The sequence below is a fragment of the Mustelus asterias genome, chromosome 1 (assembly GCF_964213995.1).
Source record: "Mustelus asterias chromosome 1, sMusAst1.hap1.1, whole genome shotgun sequence".
Lineage (NCBI taxonomy): Eukaryota > Metazoa > Chordata > Chondrichthyes > Carcharhiniformes > Triakidae > Mustelus > Mustelus asterias.
The window spans coordinates 107,195,218-107,211,148 of NC_135801.1; the positions used below are offsets into that span (position 1 = coordinate 107,195,218).

General features: G+C 39.8%; 1 protein-coding gene and 1 non-coding gene across 3 annotated transcripts; both read left to right on the forward strand.

The window, feature by feature from the left end:
* The first annotated feature begins 6,350 nt into the window (after nucleotides 1-6,350).
* Nucleotides 6,351-13,131, forward strand: uchl1 (ubiquitin carboxyl-terminal esterase L1 (ubiquitin thiolesterase)). Of its 2 annotated transcripts, XM_078216596.1 has the most exons (9): nucleotides 6,421-6,516; nucleotides 6,615-6,626; nucleotides 6,913-7,041; nucleotides 10,202-10,352; nucleotides 10,537-10,622; nucleotides 10,704-10,751; nucleotides 12,100-12,169; nucleotides 12,475-12,533; nucleotides 12,662-13,131. In XM_078216596.1, exons 1-9 carry the CDS (start codon nucleotides 6,484-6,486, stop codon nucleotides 12,746-12,748), a joined length of 675 nt encoding a protein of 224 aa, XP_078072722.1. In that variant the 5' UTR covers nucleotides 6,421-6,483; the 3' UTR covers nucleotides 12,749-13,131. The 2 variants fall into 2 exon arrangements, with proteins under 2 accessions (XP_078072733.1, XP_078072722.1); XM_078216607.1 differs by lacking the exon at nucleotides 6,615-6,626 and having other exon boundaries at nucleotides 6,351-6,516.
* A 408-nt stretch (nucleotides 13,132-13,539) lies between these two features.
* On the forward strand, nucleotides 13,540-13,726 carry LOC144501701 (U2 spliceosomal RNA). Its single transcript, XR_013499176.1, has one exon. It is a non-coding gene; the product is annotated as a U2 spliceosomal RNA (small nuclear RNA).
* The last annotated feature ends 2,205 nt before the right edge of the window (nucleotides 13,727-15,931 follow it).

The window sequence follows — 15,931 nt, forward strand, 5'->3', positions numbered from 1 at the left end:
TTCAAACAACCGCACAACCTCAAACAGACCATTGTCCACAGCAAACTACCCAGCCTTCAGGAGAACAGTGACCACGACACCACACAACCCTGCCACAGCAACCTCTGCAAGAGGTGCCGGATCATCGACACGGATGCCATCATCTCACGTGTGAACACCATCCACGGTACATACACTTGCAACTTGGCCAATGTTGTCTACCTGATACGCTGCAGGAAAGGATGTCCCAAGGCATGGTACATTGGGGAGACCATGAAGATGCTACGACAACAGATGAATGAACACCGCTCGACAATCACCAGGCAAGAGTGTTCACTTCCTGTTGGGGAACACTTCAGTGGTCACGGGCATTCGGCCTCTGATCTTTGGGTAAGCGTTCTCCAAGGGGGCCTTCACGACACACAACAACGCAGAGTCGCTGAGCAGAGACTGATAGCCAAGTTCTGCACACATGAGGACGGCCTCAACCAGGATCTTAGGTTCATGTCACACCAACTGTAACCCCCACGACTTGCCTGGGCTTGCAAAATCTCACTATCTGTCCTGGCTGGAGACAATACACATCTCTTTAACCTATGCTTAACCCTCTCTCTACTCACATTGTCTGTAGCTTTAAGACTTGATTACCTGTAAAGACTCGCATTCCAACCGTTATTTTGTAAATTGAGTTTGTGTCTTTATATGCCCTGTTTGTGAACAGAACTCCCACTCACCTGATGAAGGAGCAGCGCTCCGAAAGCTAGTGGCTTGTGCTACCAAATAAACCTGTTGGACTTTAACCTGGTGTTGTGAGACTTCTTACTGTGTTTACCCCAGTCCAACGCTGGCATCTCCACATTATGGCTACCATCGACTTTGAAAGAACTATTATATAAAACATATTGTGAGTCTTTTATGTCAGAACTTATAATAAGCATGCAAAAAAATGACAATTTGCTCTGTGCATTGATAAAGATTGGATATCATCTTTTACAAATCAGATTCAAAAGGTATTGAAACATATTTTGGATTAAAATGTGATTTTCCCAGGATGGGATCATACTTTTTGCTCTGTTTACCAATCTGGAGTGGTGAATGCCAGAACCACTCTGCATTGGAACTCTTAAAGGGAGAATGATTTTTCAAGGTTTTGATTCCATCACCCTGTATCATTTTAATGTTGAAATAAAATGTGTATTTATTCCATATTTTTTCAGAATTATTTTAAGAAAGACCTGGAATGTTTATATTAAGAAAAAAGAGTTACAAAAGCACCAAAATGCTGAATCATAATTGAAGCATTTGCAAGACTTCAGCAGGGCATGAAGATTTTCTTTTAAATGGTACATATAAAGTAGCTTTCATGACTTTACATAACTTTTTCTTCATTGATCCCTCACCCGAGTAAGATATCATCTGCACAGCCACCCATTGTGGATAATAGCGAATTTACCTGCTCACTGCTTGGCTTCGCAGCGAGTCCTGATGCGGTGCAATATTTGACAAATCGTCACCACTAATTTAGCCACTCTTCTGCTTAATTGGGGTCTGCAATCTGGCTGAAGCTCTCTGGTAATGCCAGAGACATTTCCATACTTGTTGTCTCACTCACTGCCACCATATGATATTCCTGATTTTGTTGTGCTAACATAGAATATTTACAGAGTCTGCTGAGATAAGGAAAACAGTGACTTTATTGAGAAACACCTTACATTGGCTTCACCCTTGCTACAAGGTCTACAAAAGAGAGCGAGATCATGAGATGTTGCATCACTCTTTGTGATGGTGGGTGGCATGCTTCATTAGCATATCACAATTAAAATGAACCTCTCATACTACAGTGATGTCCACAGTTGTGTCAAACAAGTGACTAATCCCTCAGTTTGCATAACTGCTCTTTTATCTTCTTTTCCACTGAATAACAACTCCAGCACAAAGTGGCAAGCCAATTTCATAGCACTACTGCAATTCCTAAATTGCAGTTTCTACTCCTCCTCTGTCACCATCACCGTGCACGGTGACTCACCTGATGATACCTCCTCAAATTCGCTAAATACATTCCATAGCTTGCAAACATTAGTGAGAGACGTAGGATGCTGTGAGGTGTTAGCTTGTTCTGAGCCATAGGGAGCTGCTCTTCCAGCCCCATAATGACAGAAAAAGAATAAATGTTGGAAGTCTGGCTCTGATTCATTTGTTAAAACAGCTTTCATTGTGAGATGTTGTGTTTGCATGATTGTGTGCTGGATGTCAGTGCAGGATTACATGATAATGTGATAAGATGTAAAAGTCAGATGTTACTAATTCCAAGCATGGGGTTGTCAGCAGCTTTACTTCCTATGCTCCATCAGCAAAGATATCCAAGGTGGCTTCCTTCAAAGCAGTCAAAAGTTGGTCATTTCTGAGTCCTCTTCCAATTCTTATCTTTGAAACAAGTCAGTATTAATTGAATCTGATGGGAGCTAGAACTTATCTAGCATCCATAATATTGCTGAGCCCTGTGGCTATTCAGAAAATATTTAAAGAATATTAGCAGTTTTTTTGACATAATGAAAGGTGAAAAAATGGAGCTATGGACATCATATTCATGAGTTCAACCCATTTCTCTAAACATATTTGCTAACCTAACAGCAGCAACTGTATTCCATCAAAAAGAAATTCACTGAAGTATCTGAAGACATTTTGTTAATTTGAAGCTATGCTGTATACAGTGCTCTCTGGAGCAAAGATAAGAGAAACTGAGGTTACTCTTCCAGAAAAAATGATAAGAGGCTATCTCATTGAGGTGTTCAAAATTAAGATGGGTCTTGATAAAGTAAATATTTCTGATAATCAATGAGTTAATAACTGGAGATACAAATTTAAGATAATCATCAACAGAACAAAGAGCAAGGTTAAGGTAATTTTATTAGACACAAAAGATTGCTTGGACATGGAATTCTTTATTGGAAACAATAGGTGAAACAGGCCACAAACTAGCTTTTAAGTGGGTAGTGATATATATTTAAAAAAGAAAAAAAAGCATATGGAGTAAAGGTTAATGGACCTACATGGGTAGCCTTTTCAAAGCACCTGAACAGGTATGATGATATTCCACTATTAATCTATCAACAGATTCTTCAAAATCTAGTTATCTCGATTTGAAAGTCTACAGGAGGTACAAATGCCACCAAGAGCAGAATTTACAACACAAAAGAAAACCACTCGGACCATCATTCTAATGCCATGTTGACTTTTAACTGAAGTTTATCTACTTTAAAATCATTTCACTGCACTTTCTCCATATCCTTTTATATTTTTCATTGGCAAATTACATCTAATTCCCTTTTATGTAATATTATACCTCTGTCTCAGGAGCCACAAATAATACATTCTTTGCAGAAAAACTAATTTTCTTGCTTCTTACCATGGTGACCCTCAGAATTCCTTTTCTACTAATTTCTAAAAGCAAACATTTTCTTTTCTAATCCCATAGACTCTAATGTCTCTTAACCTGTCTAAAACATTTGAGTAAGCACGGCATATGTTGTGATGGCCGACTATAGTGGCACACCTGATTACTTTAATTCAGGCAAGGGATCAAAATCTACAAACTCTCGAGAAATACATTTTAAAAATGATACAAGCTGATTAATATATAAGAATTCAGCTCCGGCTGCCTGTGATAAAAATCTGTCCCACTTATGTAAAGTGAGATTGATTAACATCAAGAAAACATAAACATTTTGTAAGTTCTTCTGATGTCAATGACACATTAAAAACTTTAACTATTAAGGTAAATTTGTTCAAGAAGAAGAACTTACAAGGCCAGTATTTAATTTGTTCTGGCATTTCAATCGCATTTTAAAATCAGAGAATTTCTACAGTGCAGAAGGAGGCCATTCGGCCATTGAGTCTGCAATGACTCTTATCCAGGCTCACTCCACATATTTACCACACAAATCCCCCTAATCTTGGGACACTGATGGGCAATTTAGCATGGTCAATCCACCTAATCCGCACATCTTTGAACTGTGGGAGGAAACCCATGCAGACATAGGAGAACGTGCAAACTCCACACAGACATTTATGAACCAGGGTCCCTGGCGCTGTGAGGCAGCAGTGCTAACCACTGTGCCACCATTTTAATAAAAAGTGTCTGAAAATTTGGCACTGATTATCTCATATCATCCAAAGAAAGATAAAACTAATGAAAATGATACGTATGATAAACATTGTTTTTACCAAATGTGCACATGCTGCTCTGTGCAGTCAAGGTCAGTGTTTCTTTTCCAAATGATATTCACATTAGGAAATGCCAACTTTGTTGACAATTTTTAAAAAAAACGATTATATTTAAAAAAACAACATTCAATGAGTATAAGTATCAAATGATCAGATTCCATTGCAAAAGTACCAGCTTTAAACAGTTTTACCATAGACGACAGTAATTGAGGACATACATGGAAACGGATTTATGTTTTACAGCAAAACCTTCAAGTCCTTGTATATTTAAATCTGCAATCTGAAATACTAGAATTAAAATGCTCATAAAATAATAAATTCCAGTGGAAAAAATGGCACATGAATTAGCTTAGTTGCAAAGATTTAAGGATCAGCTTCATGAACATCTTGAATATAAAATAGCCACTACAAAAAGACTCACAACAAGTACTAAATTTAGAAATCATGTCAAGTTTTCTCTCCATGTATGGACCATTTCAATTTAATGATATAAATACTATTTCTTGTTACCCTCAAAAGCATCAAGTGCATCTATTTTCCTTTACCATTTGCTTATCTGCACTGAAGTTGGAGCAAGATTGTTAAATGACAGAAAAATTTATTGGGGCCACAGCTTTTTCACTTGCATATATTCAGCTTTAATGTCATCAGCTGTTAGAATTGAAACGTGATTAGATATATTCCTGGAGATTTCATCACGAGACTTTCCCCTATTCTCTAGCCATCAATCAACACATCGACCCTCGTGACCAGTGGTTCCCAATGGGTGCCACACTGGTGCAGCAAGAGAGGATGGCAAGTGTGACGGGAAGATTCAAGGACAATCAACGAAACATTCAAACATGGTTTAAACAAGCATTGTTTTATACTTTCTGGATGTCCCATGATCATATTATAAAGTAGTTGTGTTCTATGTTATGAATCAAGCACTGCTAGGAGTTGTTTTTTTTTGTTTTTGAATGTATTTATCAATAAAAAATTAGGTGTGGCGCGAACAAATTTTTATTCCGAAAGTGTGGCCCAGTGAAAAAAGTCTGGGAACCACTGCTCGTGACAAATGGCCTTCTTACACTAAATGGAAAGCTAAAAGACTGATTACCAAATTGGATGATATTTGACTGTCAACCATACAACCCGTCACTCCCATTTCAATATCTTTATATCTGGTAATGAGAAATATTCAAAGAATTTATGAGTGGGATTTTCCTCCCCCTCCAAGGTATGTTTTGCAGCGGCAGGAGGCAGAGAGACATTCATTGATGGTGGGATCTTATGGTCCCACCAATGTCAATAGGGTTTCCCGTTGAATGCACCCCTCTCTGCTGGGAAACCTGCTACTGGGGTGTGCCAGTGGCAGGATCATAAGATCCCACCGCAAGATTTTGGTACTTTTAATGTCCTGGTGATTTTTCTCCAAGATTGCGCACAGCAGTGTCCTGGAGGTTATAATTCCCAGAGATTCCAGGTCAATCCTGGAGGGTTGGCAGCCTTGCTGGCCATGGACACATTCCCTCAGCTACTGCAATAGATATACTGTATTGTATTTATTTCTATAGGCCTGTCCCAAATACATTGGGATCTAGTGCAGGGAAGTGACAACTGAGCTTAAATAAAAACAAGTTTAATTTCTGGTCATTTAGCCTGCAGTGCAAGTTATATTAAATGGCGATTGTTAATTCACAAAGGATTTTTTTTGCACTTGACTGCTCTTTTTTAACCACTGTGAATCCCATGTATTGTCTAAAACTATTGGTCAGCATCTCTTCGTTATCAGCTCTTTGCACTCAGTCATAAATTGCGCATTGCGTCATGGGGGGGGGGTGCAGAAAAACATAATTACAACCGTCTGTCTGGGAAGCCTATAACCAATCGACCAAGAAACATTAAAATCATGATACTTCTCTATTTTGAAACCTGCTCATATAGTTTGCTGGCTTCTGACTTCCAGAAGGATCAGGAGACATGGACTGTGCTACTGTAATCTTTTCCAGCCTTTAACATTTCTCAAAGGGTTTGACTGGATTCCTTCCTGACTTGTTCCCATTAGCCCGCGGTTCGCCCACGGAAGGAGCAGCAGCAGGTGTTTTGCTGATTTAGTGAGGGGATTGATTGCTCTCTCCCCGCCCCCCCCGTCTCGCAGTGGATTCACTCTCGGGCGGGTATTAAAGCCCCGCCTTATTGCCGGGCCCTGCCAGACTCTCCCTTTTCCCTTCACAGAGAGACGGCGTGCGGTTGCAGACAGGTCTCAAATACACAGACAGGATCCGAAACACTGCAACAATGGAATGGAAAGCAATGGAAATCAACCCCGAGGTAGTCACCTCTTCTGTTGTCCGCATTGTTGAAAACGGCCTTTCGATGCCGTGCTGGACCCATTTTAACCACCTTGTGTTTGATTTTTTTTATTTCAGATGTTGAACAAAGTAAGTGCGCAACGCAGATTCACCGGGCTCTTTTTATCGGCAAATTTCTTCGGATGGTCCCGAGTTAAGTTACGCTATACATCCTGAAAGCTCCGTTTAATCTTTAAATAAATTAAGGGTGTGGCCATATCAGAACCTCCAATGTCGAATTATTGATGCACCAATAAAGGCTGTATTGCGTTAGCTTGTAAAGATGTTCACTTGGATTAAATGATCCTGTACATAAAAAATGCGGGTTCACGGTTTTTCTGGCTTAAATAAAATTCTTACCTCTTTCTAATGTTAGTGTCTGTCGCGTCTGGGTGTGGCATCTAGCTGGAAGTTCGTGGATGTTCTGGGTCTAGAAAACGAATCCCTCTCCATGGTGCCATCGCCAGTGTGTGCTTTAATGTTGCTGTTTCCTCTAAGTCAACAGGTAGGGCGCTATTCATTTGAAGCAAGCTCGCCCCATCTGAATAGTGTGCTGTAAAGTAACGTTTATTGAGGTTCGGAATATTAGATGTTAACCCGTGTCACATCCTTGCTTTTAAATTTGCTGAATCACGCTATGGTCTGGCTCTTCAGAAATTGCAGCTCCCTGTGTACAGCTGCAGCCTGATACAGCAAGCCTAATACTTATTCATTTTTGTTTTAACTTGATTTATTCCTACCATTGTAATCCCAAACTGAATTGTCATTTTGCAAGTGTGTAAACTACAGCTCATTACTCCATTGCTGGTTACATAATCTTGACGGATGACTGGGTAATGGTATCATGTTCATCCCAGTCTCCACTAAGATGAAAAGTACAAAATGGCATCAATAGATGGTGATGCTGGTTATGGATATTATTATTTGTTCCTTTTTGACTTGTTTAAAAGGAACAAGTGTTTTAGTCCTAGACTTTTGGTTCACTTAAGACATGATGCTGATGAATTATTCCCACATCAAGCTTGGATGAACCTCCATACCGACCTTGCCTTTCCTCTACACTAGTTTGACTTCATCAAATATGGATTGTTTCGGTACAGCTGGATCTATTTCCATCTGACTACAAAGCAGACTTGTATGCCTAACTCAGTATTGATTACTCCTGCTGCTTGGTACAATGAATCGATGGGGAGTGATGAAACTTCTTAGCATTAGGCTTTGAGGGATAACATACGGGTAAGCTATTTAGGATGCTGGTGTGGAGGTTCTCAAATTGCCTGTTAATGGTTTGACTAATGCTATTAAATTAAAAGATAACAGTGATATCATCCAAACCTATGAAAAAGCAAAATCATTATTACAAATTTGAACTGTTAGAACCATAGAAAATTACAGCTCAGAAACAGGCCTTCTGGCCCTTCTTGTCTGTGCCGAACCATTTTTTGTCTAGTTCCACTGACCTGCACTTGGACCATATCCCTCCACACCACTCTCATCCATGAACCCGTCCAAGTTTTTCTTAAATGTTAAAAGTGACCCTGCATTTACCACTTTATCCGGCAGCTCATTCCACACTCCCACCACTCTCTGCGTGAAGAAGCCCCCCCCCCCTAATATTCCCTTTAAACTTTTCTCCTTTCACCCTTGGCCCATGCCCTCTGGTTTTTTCTCCCCTAGCCTCAGTGGAAAAAGCCTGCTTGCATTCACTCTATCTATACCCATCAAAATCTTATACACCTCTATCAAATCTCCCCTCAATCTTCTACGCTCCAGGGAATAAAGTCCCAACCTATTCAATCTCTCTGTAACTCAGCTTCTCAAGTCCCAGCAACATCCTTGTGAACCTTCTCTGCACTCTTTCAACCTTATTTACATCCTTCCTGTAACTAGGTGACCAAAAGTGTTCTATAGTTTGGTTGAAATTTTAATTGGACATTAGATTCCAAAATTGGGAGACCAGACTTTGGTGCATAATCTGGCTTCATTGGGGCAAGGGTGGGCAGGCCATGTGATTGCCTAACAATTAGCTTGTACATGGGGCAGGAAGTTTTGCAGGAGACCATTTTAATGCTGACTGGCAAGATTTGATGAGTGCAGGATGAGCTTTCCATCTGACACCCTCCAGTTTATAGATTCTGTGGAGCCTTCAGAATTGGAAAAAGATCATCTGAATATAGCATCTCTGTAATAATTGATATCCATAATGGCATCTATGCTCCCTGAAGGCAGGTCCTTGGCTAATTATTTGCTGATGGTTCATGAGCTGTTGGCAGTTTCAATGGTAGTTTTGCCATTGTTTTCCACACTTGGGCAGGTCATAAGTCCTGATGTCTGACTGTACTCCAGCAAACTGAACTAATCAGTCTTTTTTGGAAGGGTTTCCATCTGCAGTTCAACACCTTTTCCCTGTCTGAGTTTACTACTTGGTGCCTATTGCCATACATTATCTCAACTAGTTCAGTTTACCACTTTCCTTGTAACCCCACTATCATTGCAATTTGGTTAAAGTTTGCATGCATCTAAGCGATGAATAAACCATGAATCGGATCAGATGCTTCAATTTAGCAATTCTTGTATCTTTATGCAGCCCTCCTTGCATCTGAGGCTTTTTACCAAAACTGACATTTGTTTTCCTCTTGTCCTCACTGCACTTTAGCTTAACTGATTTCTACCATGAACCTGCCTACTGAATGAGTTTCTATTGTTTCTGCATGTTGCACCCAACAGAAGCTCTGGTTTCTTCCTCCAGCAATAGTTTATGCTGCCTTGGCTTTAATCTGAAAGTCCTTGAATTACTTTGGCTTCTAACTGAGTAGGAATAGAAATTCTTGATTCATGTCAAGATTAGGGAGACTAGGCAACCAGTAAGATTGAAACATGGTTCCCAAGATAGAATCCACTATGAACAATGATAGTTTAAAGTAAATTGAACATTCTTTCTCCTTGAAGCTCCCAGAATGCATCATTTGACTGCATTGTTCAATTTTAAATCCTGTTTGCCTCTTTGGTGTCTGTCTTCTCTCAGCACCTATTCAATTGACATTCCTCCTATAGTTCTTGCACCATGAAGCCTTTCTCTTTGGGCCTATCATACATCTTTCCCACTGCTGTCTGTATCGAATGCAGCTGCTCGTTATTTCCTTTGCATTGCTTGCTTCCTCTTCTGAAGGAACACATTGCCTTTAGTATGGAATGCTTACAAACATGGGCAAAATTGCTAAAACTAACAAATTGAATTTTTTACAAATCATGGATAGTGTTTTATGCTCTTTACTGTTGGCAACAACTGCACAATTTCTATTACTTGGCACTTTTCCCCAAACGGCAACTGGATGGCTGAAGCCAGTTTTTAAATTGGGAATGTCTATGCTTTAATGTCTATGCTTTAGAGTTGTTTACACTTATCCTTTGATAATACAAACTGACACACAGCTGAGCTCAAACTGAGAACCTTGGTATCCCACTTGTTTCTACAGTTTTGATAAAATTCTTGACAAATGGATAATACACAGCTTCCATTCTTTTTCAACTAGAGTAAATGCAATAATATAGTTCCTACTTATATATTGTACCCATTACAAGAAATGCCTTGTAAAGCACTGATCTTAACTGCATGTTATATACTTGATCAACTTTTCTTCTCTTCTCCCCACACCCCACAATAGCATGAATCCCACAGAGAACGCCAAACATCAGAATTGAGTGGAAAGGGTATTGATTCTAAAATCTACTTCTTGAGGCAGACTATTTCAAATTCCTGTGGCACTATTGGGCTTATCAACACTATTGCCAACAATCAAGATAAACTTGACTTTGGTAAGCAAGTTTGATAACATGTTTCTTTAATTGTGGATAAGTTTGTTTTTGTTTATGCAGCTATTTCTGGTCTACTTGATGCACCAATGTAAATTTTGACTCCAGTGGATGTCTAAATTCTTCTAGAATTGAACTTGTGCTGCACACACTAGATAACTATCTATTCCTTGTCCTGTCCCTGCAGTGGAAGGCTCTGTATTGAAGAAGTTTCTGAATGAGACTATTGATCTCTCAGCAGAAGAGAGAGCCAAACTGTTGGAAAAAAATGAGGTGGGAAAATTTTTTCTTTAGTTCTTAGCACTGTTAACATTCCCAATTCTCATGGTTACTTAAAAATGTTTTTGTCCACAGAAAATTCGTGCAGCACATGATGCTACTGCAGATGAGGGAGAGTGTCGGGTAAGTATTCTTTGTATGGCATAAACTTGCACTTAATGACCTGTGTAACTAATCCAAACAGTTTTACTGCCAACTTGTCCTTAACCAAGCTGTGATTGAACCAGATGTTGGCTTGGAAGTGGGTGTTTTGGGGGGGGCTGCGCTCAGCAGCCATCCATGGTGGAACAACTAGAATTGAGAATGTAAATATCGTTTTGTTTGTCACATCGGTATTCAGTGAAGTATTGTTTCTGCATCTTATACAGAGAAGGATTGCAGAATGTAGTGTTAGTCATAGCTAAGGTGTAGAGAAAGATCAACTTGCAGCAAGGTAGGTCCATTCAAAAGTCTGGCAGCAAGGAAGAAGCTGTTCTGGAGTCGGTTGGTACGTGTCCTCAAACTTTTCCATCTTTTTTTCCTGGAAGAGAGTATTCCATCTTTCCTGGAAGAGAGTATGTCTAGGGTGTGTGGGGTCCTTGATTTATGCTGGCTGCTTTGCCAAGCAATAGAAAGGTCAGTGGATGGGAGGCTGGCTTGCATGTGGACTGGGCTTTGTTCACTATTCTTTGTAGTTTGTCCCTTGGGATTGTGGGACAGGAGGAGAGCTGAGGTCATGGAGGGCTTTTAAAAAGGATTTTAAAATCCAGGTTTTGATTAACCAAATGTCATTGTGGAGGTTGATGGATGACCTCCAATTTTTGATGGGTTGGATGTGTCACAGCATTAATCATGTATAACAGAGCGATGGAACAAACTACCAGTAAATCAACTTGTAGTGGAAAATCAAAGCTGCAAATTCTACTATTGCCCTAGAGTTCAGGTGAGCGTTTAGTACAAGACCCTCTTGCCTGATCTATCCTACAGTCTCGGCAGAAAGCTGAACTGATCTAAGATGCCCACTACTTGGTTAGTATCAACCTAATTGAGGTACTGAATGCATGAGGATTTGATGGGCTTCAAATGTCACTACACAAAGTTGTGCATTTGATGGCTCCTCTTTTGGGTTTGGACCCAAGGCATCTGAGCAAGTTGAGTGCCCTGGATGACCAAGTATATGGGTAATGCCCTACACTGAGTGCAGACAATCCTTTTTTGGATTTGAGCTTGCTGTAAGCAATGGCTGTTGCATTTCCTACATTATAAATCTCTTTTTTTTGGGCAGTGGATGGAAGATCCCCATGGCACTTGGTTTTATTGTGCACTTTTGGTTGCATCTTTTAGCTTTGTCGTGTAAAATGCTACAAAGCCCCCTGCATATAAACAGCTCTTGCCATGGCCTTCAGTCAAATCAGAACTTTAACTGCCTAAGTTTGAAATAGTTAACTTGTTTTGATTTTAATTGTTGGAATTGTGTATTTGCTTCTGATAGGTGCATGAAGATGGTACAAACTTTCATTTTATCACCTTTGTTGCAGTGGATGGGCACCTCTATGAATTAGGTAATATTATTTTGATTGCCATTTCTTGCAAATTTGCATAAATGCCTTGAGGGCCAAGGATGTAGTCAAATGGCAACTATGGAACAAGACTAACTTTTATAATACTACAAGTCAGTGACTATTGCAATGGTATAGGTGACATTGCCATAGCCAGAAAATAACTTTGCACATGGTTTGAGACACTTAATTCTGTATAATGGAATTAAATTGCATATTGCATAGGCTACTTGGCATACTTTCTGTTAGTGTGCATATCTTTAGGCCTCAGTATCCTACAGTCTTGAATGTAACATTTTTCTTTTAAGATGGAAGAATGCCATTCCCTATTGACCAAGGAGAAACCTCAAATGATGAGCTATTACAGGTTTGTTAGCACTTGTTTGTTCCTGTTACAATTGTAACTATTTATCATAATACAACTAATAAAGCTTAAATGAACAAGGTTCTGGCACCCCAAAAAGTGATTTACTAACCCATGATATCACATTCCAGGATTCGGCAAAGATATGCAGACAGTTTATGGAACGTGATCAAGGAGAAGTTCGTTTCACTGCTGTGGCCCTTTGCAAAGCCTCTTGAATATGGCCAAAAAACCAGTATGAGTGCACAAAATCACAGCTTGATGTGCTGTTAAAGCTTTCTGCTTTGCTTAAATAACTGTGTATTGGGGCACCAAAAAAGGCACTTTCTGTGGATGTTTTAATAGATGGCATTTCTGCACTAAACCTTGTAGCAACATCCTTGTGCTGTCTTGGATAGTAGACCAGACCAGTATTTGCTTTAGATACAAATTTGTTTCATGTCCATCTTGTGTTACATTGCAACCAGATCACAGCATTGTGCTAATTAAGGCTGGCTGCAGGGATTTATAGAAAGTTTGTTCTGTTCCACATTGTGCCTAATTTTACAGCTATTCCTGTAATATGTTGGCTGTAATCAAATAAAATTTACTGGTGAAGCAACATTGTGCATTGATCAATAGTAACTATCTTTGTGTACATCTTTGATTAGTTTTTAAATGGGCTGGAAGTTGTACAGTAAGGTTAATCTTGGTTAACACAACTGAGATGCATCATCAAAAACATCAGTCTCCTTCCATGCATCCAGGGAGGAATTGCATTTGAACCTACTTTCAGCTATTGCATTTTATGCAAGAAAACAAATCTTGTTTTCAAGACCTTGACTCAGTTTGCTTGTACCCAATTTACACATGGCTCAGGTGCCAATGCAGTAATTCCAAGGTTCTGCATTTTGACTTTAACAGGGTCCTCTTTTTTCCCCTTCTGGTGCTTGCTGCCTCTTCCAAACCTCATGTGCCCCCCCCCCCTCCCCAGCAGAAGTGACATGTCATTAGCCTAATACTACAGAGGCCCACTTCTTGGTCTTTTGGCTAAGATCAAGTGTAGTATCGACATGCTGTGCTTGGTTGAAGTCATTAGGTTACATTTTAGCTTCAATTTTTAAAAGTGGCATCTCAGCCTTTTGGTTAAGATGCAAATGAGATCAAGCCTTGGAGGAGCTATGCCTATTCCAATCAGCTTGGATCATGTGGATCAAGCCCAAGACAGGAGGTGAGCCCTGTCTTGTCAGCTTGGATCAGGAATGTCTCAACTTGCTGAGACTCTGAATTAGACTTGATTTGATTGAATTGGAATTAAAAATACTAGAGGCCCAGTTCTACCATAACAGCTGGTGCAGTTCTAATCCATTGTTATAATGCATCTGATTTCCTGTGACTCCAGCCCCAGCAATTTACTCTCTGCAATGGCCTTGATAGCTACAGTTTGGATAACAAGTGACAACCATATCCCAGGAAAATTAAGTGTCCCAGATGCAAGGGGTTTTCCTGCACCCTGGTACAAGGCAACTAACATGAACATTGCAACCATTTTTTTTTTAAATTCCCCCACTGAGCAGTTTATGCCTTGGTCAAAACCCATAAACTTTGCTTTCACCAATACAGGCAGGGTTCTCCATACTGCACCTCAAGTTCATTTACTTGGCTCAGTCATAAGATCCTGTCTCTGACCATTAGCTGGACCACCACTTTTACTTGAGGGACAGTCTCCTCCGAGTTCCTGCCTGATGTTTTACAACATTGCAGCTTGAGTCCAGCTCAAAACTTTAACTTGCATAAGTAGCATGCTATGGCATGCAACATCCACTACCATCCCTATATAATCTAATTTTATTGATGGTATTTTAATAAAAGTTTCCATCACCTAAAATAGCATGAAAAAGGTAAATAATACTCAGCGCTACTGTAACATCATTCATTACTTTTGTTTCTTGTCTGCTGTCTCATTACCTCTGCTCATCACAACCCACTTACTGCAGGGGCCATAGTTCTAGCAACATATGAATGGCTAACGCGTACACAGCTGTGAGAGCTCATTTAACTTTGCTGAATTAGGATGCCTTCTAAAATGTAGAAGTTAATTAGTATGTAGGGATAGAATAGAAGTCACTGGTTTCTATAACCATGGCTCTGACTGACTTGCAATGTTAACTGTTTTCTCTCCATAGATGCTGCAGACCACCTGAGTCTTTGTCATTTTCTGTTTTAATAGCATAGTCTGAGAGTCTAATAAGAAACCAGGACAATTGGAATGAAGGTCAATTATGGACAGCTTTGGGATAAGATAGATTAAACGTTTGAGTTAGATGCCAGAGCTGCATTTCTCAAGATGGGATTAGTCAGGGAGAACAGTGAGATGTGGCAAGGAAAAGATAGGATGGTATATTCAAATTAATGCCAGGTGAATGATATTAAAGGCAAGATTTTCAACCCAAGACTTGGACAAAACTCGATGTTTTGTGAAGTATTTTAAAGTAAAGTATATCTTTATAGGGCAAGAAGACCTTGTCAATAATTCATCCAGGTCCACTTATCAAAAGGGGTATAAAGTAAGAGACTTTGGGAGACCTCAATACAGTAGGGTGGTGAAGAAATCTGAAATAAGACTTCAACACTCTTGAGTAGTTTGATAAGTCAAGAAGACTTGGGGCCACCACGAAAGGAAATGAGCGAAGAAGAACAGTTCTCGCATCCCAGCTATCATATCCAATATGGACTGGTGCTCATTACATGTCACAGTTATATGTTTTTGCTGTATAACTAGTGCATTATATTCCATCTTAAACTCAATATATGCACAATGTTTGCAGTTGACCTTGATTGATTAGATCGTGATAACATCAGCTGTTTTTTGAGGATCAAAATTGTACACAGTTATCCTTGGCCAGACCCTGGAACTAGGGGGGAGATCAGGTTAAGAACTGATAATATTTAGTTTAAACTGGATAATATTTGTGATTCACTTTATTTTATTCACCAAGAAAATTAGAGGATCAAGCCCTTCGGCCCTCCAAGCCTGCACTGACCATGCTGCCCGCCTTAACTAAAACCCTCTACCCTTCCAGGGATCATATCCCTCGATTCCCATCCTATTCATTATTTGTCAAGATGCCTCTTAAAAGTCACTACTGTATCCCCTTCCACTATCTCCCCGGCAACGAGTTCCAGGCACCCACTACTCTGTGTAAAAAAAAAAAAAAAAAATCTGCCTCATACATCTCCTTTAAACCTTGCCCCTCGCACCTTAAACCTGTGCCCCCTAGTAATTGACTCTTCCACCCTGGGAAAAAGCTTCTGACTATCCACTCTGTCCATGTCTCATAATCTTGTGTCCATGTCTCATAATCTTGTAGACTTTATCAGGTCGCTCCTCAGCCTCTGTCGTTCCAGTGAGAACAAACCAA

What these genes read in the sequence shown, in the direction of transcription:
- uchl1 (XM_078216596.1), top strand. Translation starts at nt 6,484, where the DNA reads ATGGAATGGAAAGCAATGGAAATCAACCCCGAG. An exon ending in TCAAGATAAACTTGACTTTG is followed by an intron (nt 10,353 to 10,536) that starts GTAAGCAAGTTT and finishes CTGTCCCTGCAG; the next exon opens with TGGAAGGCTCTGTATTGAAG. An exon ending in CAAATGATGAGCTATTACAG is followed by an intron (nt 12,534 to 12,661) that starts GTTTGTTAGCAC and finishes ATCACATTCCAG; the next exon opens with GATTCGGCAAAGATATGCAG.